The sequence below is a fragment of the Salvelinus alpinus genome, chromosome 1 (assembly GCF_045679555.1).
Source record: "Salvelinus alpinus chromosome 1, SLU_Salpinus.1, whole genome shotgun sequence".
Lineage (NCBI taxonomy): Eukaryota > Metazoa > Chordata > Actinopteri > Salmoniformes > Salmonidae > Salvelinus > Salvelinus alpinus.
The window spans coordinates 60,915,273-60,930,714 of record NC_092086.1 but is presented as its reverse complement, the minus strand read 5'-3'; the positions used below and the strand labels follow the sequence as shown (position 1 = coordinate 60,930,714).

At 41.9% G+C, this 15,442-nt stretch overlaps 1 protein-coding gene across 2 annotated transcripts in view; it reads left to right on the top strand.

Annotated features, from left to right (window-relative positions):
• LOC139582619 (BEN domain-containing protein 4-like) overlaps positions 1-12,798 on the top strand; it is a 43,722-nt gene extending 30,924 nt beyond the window's left edge. The window contains exons 5-6 of one of the 2 annotated variants that reach the window (XM_071412765.1): positions 9,483-9,723; positions 12,134-12,798. In XM_071412765.1, coding sequence (XP_071268866.1) covers positions 9,483-9,723; positions 12,134-12,282 — 390 coding nt within the window. In that variant the 3' untranslated portion in view covers positions 12,283-12,798. Of the gene's footprint in view, positions 1-3,959; positions 4,436-9,482; positions 9,724-12,133 lie in introns of those variants that run through there. The other variant, XM_071412775.1, reaches the window with a different exon arrangement.
• The last annotated feature ends 2,644 nt before the right edge of the window (positions 12,799-15,442 follow it).

The window sequence follows — 15,442 nt, the reverse complement described above, 5'->3', positions numbered from 1 at the left end:
GTCGAATCCGGAAACGATCATCTCGAAAACTAAACATTTATTCTTTCAGTGAAATACGGAACCATTACGTATTTTATCTAACGAGTGGCATCCATAAGTCTAAATATTCATGTTACATTGCACAACCTTCAATTATGTCATAATTACGTAAAATTCTGGCAAATTAGTTCGCAACGAGCCAGGCGGCCCAAACTGTTTCGTATACCCTGACTCTGCGTGCAATGAACGCAAGAGAAGTGACACAATTTCACCAGGTTAATATTACCTGCTTACCTGTATTTCTTTTAGCTAAATATGCAGGTTTAAAAATATATACTTCTGTGTATTGATTTTAAGAAAGGCATTGATGTTTATGGTTAGGTACAGTCGTTGCAACATTTGCAAAAAAAAAAGCACAAATGTGCTTTTGTTAAATCATCCCCCGTTTGGCGAAGTTGGCTGTCTTTGTTAGGAAGAAATAGTCTTCACACAGTTCGCAACGAGCCAGGCGGCCCAAACTGCTGCATATACAGTGGGGAGAACAAGTATTTGATACACTGACGATTTTGAAGGTTTTCCTACTTACAAAGCATGTAGAGGTCTGTCATTTTTATCATAGGTACACTTCAACTGTGAGAGACGGAATCTAAAACAAAAATCCAGAAAATCACATTGTATGATTTTTAAGTAATTCATTTGCATTTTATTGCATGACATAAGTATTTGATCACCTACCAACCAGTAAGAATTCCGGCTCTCACAGACCTCTTAGTTTTTCTTTAAGAAGCCCTCCTGTTCTCCACTCATTACCTGTATTAACTGCACCTGTTTGAACTCGTTACCTGTATACAAGACACCTGTCCACACACTCAATCAAACAGACCCCAACCTCTCCACAATGGCCAAGACCAGAGAGCTGTGTAAGGACATCAGGGCTAAAATTGTAGACCTGCACAAGGCTGGGATGGGCTACAGGACAATAGGCAAGCAGCTTGGTGAGAAGGCAACAACTGTAGGCGCAATTATTAGAAAATGGAAGAAGTTCAAGATGACGGTCAATCACCCTCGGTCTGGGGCTCCATGCAAGATCCTACCTCGTGGGGCATCAATGATCATGAGGAAGGTGAGGGATCAGCTCAGAACTACACGGCAGAACCTGGTCAATGACCTGAAGAGAGCTGGGACCACAGTCTCAAAGAAAACCATTAGTAACACACTACGCCGTCATGGATTAAAATCCTGCAGTGCACGCAAGGTCCCCCTGCTCAAGCCAGCGCATGTCCAGGCCCGTCTGAAGTTTGCCAATGACCATCTGGATGATCCAGAGGAGAAATGGGAGAAGGTCATGTGGTCTGATGAGACAAAAATAGAGCTTTTTGGTCTAAACTCCACTCGCCGTGTTTGGAGGAAGAAGAAGGATGAGTACAACCCCAAGAACACCATCCCAACCGTGAAGCATGGAGGTGGAAACATCATTCTTTGGGGATGCTTTTCTGCAAAGGGGACAGGACGACTGCACCGTATTGAGGGGAGGATGGATGGGGCCATGTATCGCGAGATCTTGGCCAACAACCTCCTTCCCTCAGTAAGAGCATTGAAGATGGGTCGTGGCTGGGTCTTCCAGCATGACAACGACCCGAAACACACAGCCAGGGCAACTAAGGAGTGGCTCCGTAAGAAGTATCTCAAGGTCCTGGAGTGGCCTAGCCAGTCTCCAGACCTGAACCCAATAGAAAATCTTTGGAAGGAGCTGAAAGTCCGTATTGCCCAGCGACATCCCCGAAACCTGAAGGATCTGGAGAAGGTCTGTATGGAGGAGTGGGCCAAAATCCCTGCTGCAGTGTGTGCAAACCTGGTCAAGAACTACAGGAAACGTATGATCTCTGTAATTGCAAACAAACGTTTCTGTACCAAATATTAAGTTCTGCTTTTCTGATGTATCAAATACTTATGTCATGCAATAAAATGCAAATTAATTACTTAAAAATCATACAATGTGATTTTCTGGATTTTTGTTTTAGATTCCGTCTTTCACAGTTGAAGTGTACCTATGATAAAAAATGACAGACCTCTACATGCTTTGTAAGTAGGAAAACCTGCAAAATCGGCAGTGTATCAAATACTTGTTCTCCCCACTGTACATACCCTGACTCTGTTGCAAGAGAAGTGACAAAGAAATTCATGTTAGCAGGCAATATTATGCAGGTTTAAAAATATATACTTGTGTATTGATTTTAAGAAAGGCATTGATGTTTATGGTTAGGTACCTTTTTCGCGAATGCGCACCGCATCGATTATATGCAACGCAGGACACGCTAGATAAACTAGTTATATACAAGCAATCTATCAAATGTATTTTATAAAGCCCCTTTTACATCAGCAGTTGTCACAAAGTGCTTAGACAGATACCCAGCCTAAAAACCCCAAAGAGCAAGCAACGCAAGCACAGTGTCTAGGAAAAACTCCCTAGAAAGGCAGGAACCTAGGAAGAAACCTGGAGAGGAACCAGCCTCTGAGGGGTGGCCAGTCCTCTTCTGGCTGTGCTGGTGGAGATTATATAAGAGTACAGCCATTTAGGTCAGATTATTCTTCAAGATGTTTGTTCACAATGTTCATAGATGACCAGCAGTGTCAAATAATAGAGGGTGCAATAGTTCAGCACCTCAGGAGTAAATGACAGTTGGCTCTTCATAGCTGAGCATTTAGAGGTTGAGACAGTAGGTCCGGTAGAGAAATACAGGATCAAACAGCGGGTCTGGGACAAGGTAGTACCTCCGGTGAGCCTTGGGCAGGTCAGGGTTCCATAGCTGCAGACAGAAACAGCAGAGACTGGATCAGCAGCACGACTAGGTAGATTGGAGACAGGGAAAGCCAGGAGTCGTCAGGCCAGGTAGTCCTGAGGCATGGTCCTCGAGCTCATGTCCTGCATCCTTTATTGAACTTGTAGACTAAGCCCTAGAGGTTTGTAACTTCACATGATTTAGCCTACTTGTCAGTCCAGATCTGACTATTTGAATATTTGATACCAAACGCGTTTGGTGTTCGTCAAAAGGCATGTGGGAGACTCCCCAAACATATTGAAGAAGGTCAAGTGAGACTAAATCTGAGCTTAAGGGCCATCAAGGAAGATGCTGTTTCTGACGCAAACCCAATACCTCACATCACCCCGAGAACACCATCCCCACAGTGAAGCATGGTGGTGGCAGCATCATGCTATGGAGATGTTTTTCATCAGCAGGGACAGAGAAACTGGTCAGAATTGAAGAAATGATGGATGGCACTAAATACAGGGAAATTCTTGAGGGAAACCTGTTTGTCTTCCAGAGATTTGAGACTGGGACGGAGGTTCACCTTCCAGCAGGACAATGACCCTAAGCATACTGCTAAAGCAACACTCGATTGGTTTAAGGGGAAACATTTACATGTCTTGGAATGGCCTAGTCAAAGCCCAGACCTCAATCCAATTGAGAATCTGTGGAATGACTTAAAGATTGCTGTACACCGGCGGAACCCATCCAACTTGAAGGAGCTGGAGCAGTTTCCCAGTAGCTAGATTTGCCAAGCTTACAGAGACATACCCCAAGAGACTTGCAGCTGTAATTGCTGAAAAAGGTGGCTCTACAAAGTATTGACTTTGGGGGGGTGAATAGTTATGCACGCTCAAGTTTTCAGTTTTTTAAAACGTATTTCTTGTTTGTTTCACACAAAACAATATTTTGCATCTTCAAAGTGGTAGGCATGTTGTGGAAATCAAATGACAGAACCCCCCCCCCCCCCCAAAATCTATTTTAATTCCAGGTTGTAAGGCAACAAAATAGCAGCACAGCAGTCCTCTGCTTTGGTATTTCATTTATCAGCTGCACCAGTTGCTATTACACAGGCCGTGAAGGGAGAAACTTTTGAGGATTCCCACCAACAGATGTACACACAGATGTTGTTGAGCTATATACTTACTGTCACTTTGTGCATTTCTCTTTCAGATCTGCCATGTACTCCACCACTGCCTGACAGCCTCACCCAGAAGTGCATACACTGGGCCTATCAAGACTGACAAAGCAGAGATGGGTGGCTGACAAGGAAAAATAAAACATATACACACACACACACTCATTATCCACAATGCAAATAAGTTGTAATTACTTGTTTATTTTATGTATGCTCCATTTTATTTGAGGGTTGAAGATATCTACTCCTATATATCCATGATCAATGTCTGCATAATTACTCTAAACATCTATCAAATCAAAGTGTGATTGATAATATTGTAAAAGACTGTTGCTTAATGTGTACAATTTTAGGAAATTCTGTGTGCTTTTTTTCTGAGTTGAAAAACATGCCTCGCTCTCTCACAAACACATTAGACCCAATGTAAATAAATTGTAATAACTTGTTTATTTTGTCTATGCTCCATTTTATTTGAGGAAAATATCTGCAATAAAGTACATTCACAGTTAAAGCAATGTCTTTGCTTTATTGGATATTTCTCAGAATACAATGTGTGACCAGAACGAAGTTGGCAGACCTGCAACCATTGGACCATGTGCAGGTTTTGTCATCTTAGCTGAAAAATAGAGAGATGGGGGGGAGGAAGAGTGCAGCTTAAAGGTTTATCATTAATAACTGACACAATTCTATAATGAATACATATTAGAATAATAATACATAATAGAGTGACCAGTAGTTACTGTATTGTGATTGTTTAGTGTTTTATTTACTCAATCAAGTAGTGCCCCAAGGAGGGATTGAACCGTGTCTCAAAAGCATAAGAAAAGGTCACCAAAATTTCAGGTACGGCTATACACGACTGGCCTCTCCGCACGACACGGGGATTCTTTAGCTAAATTGACCAGTACTGTAGCCTACTCCCGACCATCACGTTGTACAGCGCCATATCTTCTGTTCCATCCTAACGGAACCCTGAGGGTTTTCTGTTTTTCTTGGAATAGAAACACCATAATATTACGCAAATTAATTAAGCAACATTTCTTAAAATCAGTCCCATATAAGATGTTCTTACAAAAAAAGGTTTTAAAATGCTCTAGTACAGCCACTATTGACGGCTGTCAAATGCTTCTCAAGGATCTCCTCTGGTGGTCAAACTAGCACTAACTAGCATTATTGGTACCAGTGGTTGACACTTAAATAACGTGCCATAGAATTCTGCGGCACCATGCAAGCTGCGCAGTTCGCTGCAGCTTTTAAAGGTGCTTTTAAAGGACGAACCACTGTACACTGAACAAAATTATAAACACAACATGCAATGTTTGTCCCATGTTTCATGAGCTGAAATTAAAGATCCCAGACATTTTCCATACTCACAAAATGCTTTCTCAAATTTTGTGCACCAAATGTGTTTATATGCCTTTTAGTGAGTATTTCTCCTTTGCCAAGATAATCCATCCACCTAACAGGCGTGGCATATCAAAAAGCTGATTAAACAGCATTATCACTACATAGGTACACTTTGTGCTGGGGACAATAAAAGGTCACTCTAAAATGCGCAGATGTGTCACACAACACAATGACACAGAGTCTCAAGTTGTCCACCAGAGCTGTTGCCAGACAATTTTATGTTAATTTCTCTACCGCTTCAGAGAATATGGCAGAACATCCAACCGGCCTCACAACCGCAGACCACGTGTAACCCACGCCAGCCCTGTACCTCCACATCCGGCTTCTTCGCCTGAAACCAGCCACCCGGACAGCTGATGAAACTGGGTTTGCAAACCAAAGAATTTCTGCACAAACTGTCAGAAACCATCTCAGGGAAGCTCATCTGTGTGCTCGTCGCCCTCTCCAGGTTCTTGACCTGACTGCAGTTCGGCGTTGTAACCAACTTCAGGGGCAAATGCTCACCTTTGATGACCACTGGAAAAGTGTGCTCTTCTCCAGTTTCAACTGTACTGGGCAGATGGCAGACAGCGTGTATGGCGTCGTGTGGGCGAGTGGTTTGCTGATGTCAATGTTGTAAACTTAGTGCCCCATGGTGGTAGTGGGGCTATGGTATGGGCAGGCATAAACTACGGAAAAAATAGCATTTTACCGATGGAAATTTGAATGCAGGGACAATGTGACAATATCCTGAGACCCATTGTTGTGTCATTCATCTGCCGCCATCGCCTCCTGTTTCAGCATGTTAATGCACGGCCCCAAGTCGCAAGGATCTGTACACAATTCCTCGAAGCTGAAAATGGCCCTGTTCTTCCATGGTCTGCAATCTCACCAGACATGTCACCCATTAAGCCTGTTTGGGTTGCTCTGAATCAACATGTATGACAGCGTGTTCCAGTTCCCGCCAATATCCAGCAACTTTGCACAGCCATTGAAGAGCAGTGGGACAACATTCCACAATCAACATCCTGATCAACTCTATGCAAAGGAGATGTGTCACGCTGTGTGAGGCAAATGGTAGTCACACCAGATACTGAGTAGTTTTCTGATCCACGCCCCTACCTTTTTTCCAAGGTATCTGTGACCAACAGATGCATATCTGTATTCCCAGTCATGTGAAATTCATAGATTAGGGCCAAATGAATTTATTTAAATTGACTGATTTACTTATATAAACTGTAACTCAATAAAATATTTGAAATTGTTGCATGTTGCATTTATATTTTTGTTCATTGAGGGTTTGAGCATAGTCTGAAGGTAGGGAGAGGCACTTCCCCTTGCTGTTCCGTAGGCAAGCACCATGGTCTTGTAGTGGATCCGAGCTTCGACTGGAAGCCAGTGGAGTGTGCAGAGGAACAGGGTGACATGGGAGAACTTGGGAAGGTTGAACACCAAATGGGCTGTGGCGTTCTGGATAAATTACAAGCGGGGAGACCAGTCAACAGAGAGTTGCAGTAGACCAGACGAGATATGACGAGTGCCTGGATTAGGACCTGCACCGCTTCTTGTGTGAGGAAAAGTCGTACTCTACAGATGTTGTTGAGCATGAACCTGCAAGAGCGAGTCACTGCATTGATGTTTGCAGAGAACAACAGGGTGTTGTTGTCCAGGGTCACACCAAGGTTCTTTGCACTCTGGGAGGAGGGCACCACGGAGTTGTCGAACATGATGGAGAGGTCTTGGATAATGGATTTATCTCTGACAAACTGACACACTTTGATTTTGGAGTAAACAATCACTTTAAAAGCCTTTAAGAAAAAATATACATATACAATTAAAATAGGTGAGTGGATGTATCTATTGATCTTGTGGGATGTTGTCGCTGACTCCCTTTAAGTAATGTTCAACTCAGTTGTGCAGTAGCTATAGTGCATTCGGAAAGTATTCAGACTCCTTCCCATTTTCCACATTTTGTTACATTACAGCCTTATTCTAAAATGTATTTATTTATTTATTTATGAGCACAGACAGCTAGCTAACCATGGCGCCCTCGCTGCAACTGGGCGGGAGGCACGGTGCTTTGGCAGCCGGTGAGACGTGTCTATTGTCCTGGCATAACTTCTGTCTGACTGTCATCTCCAATGAAATGTGCTTTTATCACTGCAATCAGTGATACTTTTTGCAAATGTATTTTAAAAAATAAAACAGAAATAGCTTATTCTCATAAGTATTCAGACCCTTTGCTATGAGACTCAAAATTGTGCTCAGGTGCATCCTGTTTCCATTGATCATCCTTGAGATGTTTCTACAGCATTGAAAGTCCCCAAGAACACAGTGGCCTCCATCATTCTTAAATGGAAGACGTTTGGAACCACCAAGACTCTTCCTATAGCTGGCCGCCCGGCCAAACTGAGCAATCTGGGAAAAGGGCCTTGGTCCGGGAGGTGACCAAGAACCCAGTGGTCACTCTGACAGAGCTCCAGAGTTCCTCTGTGGAGATGGGAGAACCTTCCAGAAGGACAACCATCTCTGCAGCACTCAACCCATCAGGCCTTTATGGTAGAGTGGTCAGACGGAAGCCACTCCTCAGTAAAAGGCACATGACAGCGCGCTTAGAGTTTTCCAAAAGGCACCTAAAGGACTCTCAGATTATGAAAAACAAGATTTTCTGGTCTGATGAAACCAAGATTGAACTCTTTGGCCTGAATGCCAAGCGTCACATCTGGAGGAAACCAGACACCGCACATCACCTGGCCAATACCATCCCTACGGTGAAGCATGGTGGTGGCAGCATCATGCTGTGGGGATGTATTTCAACGGACTGGGAGACTAGTCAGGATCGAGGGAAAGATTAATGGAGCAATGTTGATGAAAACCTACTCCATAGCGCTCAGGACCTCAAACTGGGGGGCGAAGATTCACCTTCCAACAGGACAATGACCCTAAGCACATAGCCAAGACAATGCAGAAGTGGCTTCGGGACAAGTCTCTGAATGTCCTTGAGTGGCCCAGCCATAGCCCGGACTTGAATCCGATCTAACATCTCTGGCGAGAACTGTAATAGCTTTGCAGCGACGCTCCCCATCCAACCTGACAGAACTTGAGAGGATCTGCAGAGAAGAATGGAAGAAACTCCCCAAATACAGGTGTGCCAAGCTTGTAGCGTCATACCAAAAAAGACTCAAGGCTGTAATCACTGCCAAAGGTGCTTCAACAAAGTACTGATTAAAGGGTCTGAATAGTTACATAAATGTGATTTACTTAGTTTTTTTTTTTAAGTCTAAAAACCTGTTTTTGCTTTGTCATTCTGGGGTATTGTGTGTAGATTGATGAGGGGAAAAAACTATTTAAATAATGTTAAAATAAGGCTGTAACATACAAATGTGGAAAAAGTCAAGGGGTCTGAATACTTTCCGAATGCACTGTACTGTATATAGTATCAATCTAAAACTAGTGGCACAAGATGTGAATGTGCCATTCAAATCAGCTTCTCTAAAAAGGTTTTGAAAATATTATCTTGCATCTGTGTTGCATAACACCGCCTTTTCCTGGGAATTACTTAATGTTCTATTGGGAAATGGTTTTACAAATATAGGAATTGGTTATTGTTAGCTATACATCAGATGTGTAACACAAATAATGCTTTTGATTTAATTGAGAAATTGAAAAATATCATAGTTCTCCATTACACATTGAGCATGAAGTTAACGACCTTGTTCTAACACGTGAATGACTGCACTTCTGAATGCTTTGAAAGCATGAATGCACTTTTTATTACCCTGCTAGGGTATCAGGGTTGGGGTCAATTCCATTTAAATGTAGTCAATTCAGGAAGTCAACTGTAATCCAATTCTAATTTTATTTTCCTTTTATTGCTTTTCAACGAGGAAAAAAATGGAAAATAAATTTCAGTTGACTTCCTCAATTGGCTGAACTGAAATGGAATTGAACCCAAACCTGGTGGCTCTATGGCAGCGTACTCAGAGCTCATAACTAAGTTGTACCATTCTCACACGTGCTGGTGGCACTTTAAATGGGATAATAAATGGAATGGTATCAAACACATGGTTTGATACCATTCCGTTCAACCCATTCCAGCCATTATGCACCGTCCTCCCTTTACTAGCCTCCTGTCATTCTCACCCTCTTCCGTTCTTCGTACCTCTCCTCAGGACAGTAAACAGCTCCTGGGGAACTACCCCCTCTTCATCACCAACAAGCAGTGGGACGAGGCTGTCAACTCGTCCAAGAAGGACGGCCGACGGCTGCTGCGCTACCTGATCCGCTTTGTCTTCACCACGGATGAGCTCAAGTACTCGTGCGGCTTGGGCAAAAGGAAGCGCTCGGTTCACTCAGGAGAGCCTGGGCCGGAGAGACAGCCCCTCAACCCCGTCAAAGTCACCTGCCTCAGAGGTACTGGTGTTATTTCTACTGAATAGATGTGTACTAAAGCAACATGTATCCTACTAAAGAGATGTGTACTAAAGCAACAGGTATGCTACAGATATAGGATCTTAATTTGAGCCAGTTTGCTACAGCAGGAAAATAATCCTGAACCAACAGGAAATGTGAATTATTATGTGGATTATGGACATTTTTGTAGAGGTTCATACAATTTTCATAAGGGAAAATCAAATCAGAAATTTCAAATTGGAAATTACTAACTTCAAAAGCCTTTTTAAACCTCAAATACAGTACAAGTTTAAAATGGCATGCATTGCAGGAAAGTTCTACTGCAACAGGTGATCAGATTAAGGTCCTACATCTGTATTAACCCTAAAAGCGCCAACAGTTGTTTTTTTTACCCCAAATTACTAATAATTGCAGACAATGTCTGTTAAGCAGTGACACTTTTTATTTTATTAACCTTTTGTTACAACATTTTTCAACAATAGTTTTGGCAAGTCGGTTAGGACATCTACTTTGTGCCTAACACAAGTAATTTTTCCAACAATTGTTTACAGACAGATTATTTCACTTATAATTCACTGTATCACAATTCCAGTGGGTCAGAAGTTTAAATACACTAAGTTGACTGTGCCTTTAAACAGCTTGGAAAATTCCAGAAAAGGATGTCATGGCTTTAGAAACTTCTGATAGGCTAATTGACATCATTTGAGTCAATTGGAGGTGTACCTGTGGATGTGTTTCAAGGCCTACCTTCAAACTCAGTGCATCTTTGCTTGACATCATGGGAAAATCAAAAGAAATCAGTCAAAACCTCATGAAAAAGTCTGGCTTATCCTTGGGAGCAATTCCCAAACGCCTGAAGGTACCACGTTCATCTGTACAAACAATAGTACACAAGTATAAACACCATGGAACCACGCAGGTGTCATACCGCTTAGGAAGGAGACGCGTTCTGTCTCCTAGAGATACACATACTTTGGTGCGAAAAGTGCAAATCAATCCCGGAACAAAAGGAAAGGACCTTGTGAAGATGCTGGAGGAAACAAGTACAAAAGTATCTATATCCACAGTAAAACGAGTCCTATATCGACATAACCTGAAAGGCCGCTCAGCAAGGAAGAAGCCACTGCTCCAAAACCACCATAAAAAAAGCCAGACTACGGTTTGCAACTGCACATGGGGACAAAGATCGTACATTTTGGAGAAATGTCCTCTGGTCTGATTAAATAAAAATAGAACTGTTTGGCCATAATGACCATCGTTATATTTGGAGGAAAACGGGGAAGGCTTGCAAGCTGAAGAACACCATCCCGACCGTGAAGCACGGGGGTGGCAGCATCATGTTGTGGGGGTGCTTTGCTGCAGGAGGGACTGGTGCACTTCACAAAATAGATGGCATCATGAGGCAGGAAAATTATGTGGATATATTGAAGCAACATCTCAAGACATCAGTCAGGAAGTTAAAGCTTGGTCACAAATGGGTCTTCCAAATGGACAATGACCGCAAGCATACTTCCAAAGTTGTGGCAAAATGGCTTAAGGACAACAAATTCAAGGTATTTTTAGTGGCCACCACAAAGCCCTGACCTCAATCCTGTAGAAAGTTTGTGGGCAAAACTGAAAAAGCGTGTGCGAGCAAGGAGGCCTACAAACCTGACTCAGTTACACCAGCTCTCTCAGGAGGAATGTGCCAAAATTCACCCAACTTATTGTGGGAAGCTTGTGGAAAGCTACCCAAAACGTTTGACCCAAGTTAAACAATTTAAAGGCAATGCTACCAAATACTAATTGAGTGTATGTAAACTTCTGACCCACTGAGAATGTGATGAAAGAAATGAAAGCTGAAATAAATCATTCTCTCTACTATTATTCTGACATTTCACATTCTTAAAATAAAGTGGTGATCCTAACTGACTTAAGACAGGGAATTTTTACTAGGATTAAATGTCAGGAATTGTGAAAAACTGAGTTTAAATGTATTTGGCTAAGGTGTATGTAAACTTCCGACTTCAACTGTATGTGTGTGAACAGCATACACAACTCTAATGTAAAATATATAATTTTGAGTTACAAGCTTAGTATACACCACTAGTATTCAAAAGATAGATTCCTCCATGTTAAAACAGAAATTATGGTAAATGTTTTTAATTTATTGACAAAGTCCTAACATTTCAAAAGGATAAAAAAGGGTTTAGAAATTATGACATTTTTGACCCCTTGGGATGCTTTTAGGGTTAAAGAGCAACTGGTATGCTAATAAAGGTACAGTATGTGTACTACAGCAACATGTACACTCCCAAAGAGATGTGTGAACAGATGTTTGCAAAATCGAATTGTTTTCATTGTTGATTATTCATAAAACCAAAAAACCTAATCTTAACAAATATTTACTTGTCTCTGTTTTACTCCTCAGAGTTTATCCGAATGCACGGTGCCTCCAACCCTGACTGGTGGTTGCCTTCCGAGGAGCAGATCAACAAAGTATTCAGTGACGCGGTGGGTCATGCGCGCCAGGGTCGGTCCGTGGGGGAATGTGAGAGAAATTACAAGATTATGTTATAATACTTTTATTGAATCAAATGGTTGTTTTATGCAACAGAATAGAGGGTTCTTATAACTCTATTGTGTCTGTGTGAACTGAAAGTGGGCCTCTGGGAGATGTAACACTGACAGGAGATTTTTGATGTCTGTTGGGTGATAAAACCTAAAGAGACTAAATTCCATAGCATGAGTTAATGTTTCTGTTCTATAAGGTACCAAGGAGAGATGACTCCAGGGCCAGACCCTGGTCTCTACACAATGAGATTTTTTTTTACAGAAGATACTGTCTGCTGTGAATTATAAGTATCTTTCATACACATCTTAACCTTGTGACCCATTCCATACATCTGTTGTTTGGCATGTAGACTGAAGGGGGTGTATCTTGGCTATAAAATACCTTTGTATCTTTGTCTTGGGACTCTCAACGTTGACCAGCCATCATTATCATAGAGCACTCAATCGATTCACTTTAAATGTGTGTGTTGTATTGACCTGCTCCCTTATTAATACGTGAATAAAGATTTAGTTTAAGTATAACTCTGACTTGTGTGATAAGTTTGTCTCTCCTCATTTGATAGTAAATAAATTAACCACCACACTGTCTGTGATTTATTTAGAATTCAAGGCACACTTAATCAGCATGGCTACTACAGCATTCTGCATCAATATGCCATCCCATCTGGTTTGCGCTTAGTGGGACTATCATTTATTTTTCAACAGGACAATGACCCAAAACACCCTTCCAGGCTGTGTAAGGTCTATTTGACCAAGGAGGGTGATGGAGTGCTGCATCAGATGATCTGGCCTCCACAATAGGTTAGGTCACAAATAGAAAGGTTAGTGCGGTTAGTATGAGTAATCGGATACCGCTCTAAGGTTAAAAGCCACATAAAGCCTACAGTTAATTAGACTAGGTCAGCACCTGTCATCACATAATACCATGATTAATATAGGTTAGCCAGGCTATTTGCATCCCCTTCCATTAACACTTACTTAGTGTTTTAGTTTTTTCAATTTCAGAGGGATCAGTCTGCATCTGAAGCCGTTCAACGTGAGAGAGTGGTGGAACAGAGGCCTGTCACGTGAGAGAGTCGTACAGAGGCCTGTCACACAGGGGGACAGGACCGCCCTTCAGAACCGGCAGGCCCTGGTGAAGTGTATCACGCTGCGCTGTACGAAGAACAGCCGTGTGTGTGGGCGGCCTCTGGTCTCTCTGCCGGAGAGGAGCGTCAGTATATAAGAGGTGGAGCTGACACAGAAAGGGAGGAATACGAGCTGGCACGCACAGAGGGACACACCACAATCAGAAGGTACGTTGCAGAGGGGACCGTCCTCAGGAACTACGCGGATGTTCTAGCTATGCTGGTCAGGCTGAGACAGTTCTGCAGCCACCCTGACCTACTGCAGCTATGTGGGTGTTACATTTTTTGAGCATTTTTTAAACCTTCTGGAAACAAAGCTTGTTTTATAAGGAGGATGGGATCCACCCAAATCATTTGGGTTCCTGGATCCTTTCACAGCATTATAAGGCTGCGTTGAGACAATTACTTATAAATGACCCAAGCCCAGCTCAGTTAATCCCTACCATAGTGTCGCTGAGTTGTCATAATGCTTTGGCAAATGTACATTATCCCAGGGGCATTGGAATACACAATGTACAGTAAGTAACATCATTTATATCCCTCTAACTGCACTGAATGCCTCTGCTGATCCTACAGCTATTGTATGCAGTAATCATGTGCCTATGAACCAGAGTTATACTGTTAGCACTGTGTACCCTAGTAGGAAGTCCACTTTGTGCAGCTCACCCTGCACAAACATAAATACCACGAGCATGTCTACTTCTGATAAGCATCCCAGTAAAACAATGAAAACAATCAAGCATCCCAGAAAAGTGATAAAAATAGCCCAGGTTTACATATGTAGCTTAAGAAATATAGGTTCCTGAAATCAATAATTTGCTAGAAAACAGATGTCATTCATATTCTGACAATCACTGATACTTACTTAGATAATACCTTTGATGATAGAGTGGTAGCAATACATGGTTATAAGATATACAGAAAATACAGAATTGCCAATGGTGGAGGTGTTGACATTTATATTCAGAACCACATTCCTGTAAAGCTTAGAGACGATCTTATGTTGAATACTGTTGAAGTAATATGGCTACAGGTTCATCTGCCTCACCTAATGCCCTTTCTTGTGGGAAGCTGCTATAGACCACCAAGTGCTAACAGTCAGTATCTGAATATCATGTGTAAAATGCTTGATATTTTATGTGATATCAACAGAGAGCTGGGGGATTTAAATTGACTGGCTTTCATCAAGCTGCCAACCCAAGAAAAAGCTTCAAACTGTAACTAGCGCCTGCTACCTGGCTCAGGTTATCAGTCAACCTACCAGGGTAGTTACATACAGTACAGGAATGAAATCATCAACATGTATTGATCACATCTTTACTAAGGCTGCTAAAATTTGCTTTAAAGCAGTATGCAAATCCATCAGATGTAGTGATCACAATTTAGTAGCCATATCTAGGAAAATCTAAGTTCCAAAGGCTGGGCCTAATATAAGAGGCCATACAATACGTTTTGTAGTGATTCCTATGTTGTTGATGTAAAGAATATGTGTTGGTCTGTGGTTTGTAATGAGGAGCAACCAGATGCTGCACTTCAGACATTTATAAAATTGCTTATTCCAGTTACATTAAGAAAATGACTGTACAAATTGTTAAATCCCTGTGGGTTGATGAGGAATTGAAAAATGGTCTGATTGAGAGGGATGAGGCAAAAACAATGACAAATATGTCTGGCTGCACAACCAATTGGCAAATGTACTGCAAATTGAGAAATCATGTGACTAAACTGAATAAAAAGAAGAAGAAACTATACTATGAAACAAAGATATACAGTGGCTTGCGAAAGTATTCACCCCCCTTGGCATTTTTCCTATTTTGTTGCCTTACAACCTGAAATTAAAATAGATTTTTGGGGGGTTTGTATCATTTGATTTACATAACATGCCTACCACTTTGAAGATGCAAAATATTTTTTCTTGTGAAACAAACAAGAAATACGTTTTTAAAAATCAGAAAACTTGAGCGTACATAACTATTCACCCCCCCCCCCCCCCCCCCAAAGTCAATACTTTGTAGAGCCACCTTTTGCAGCAATTACAG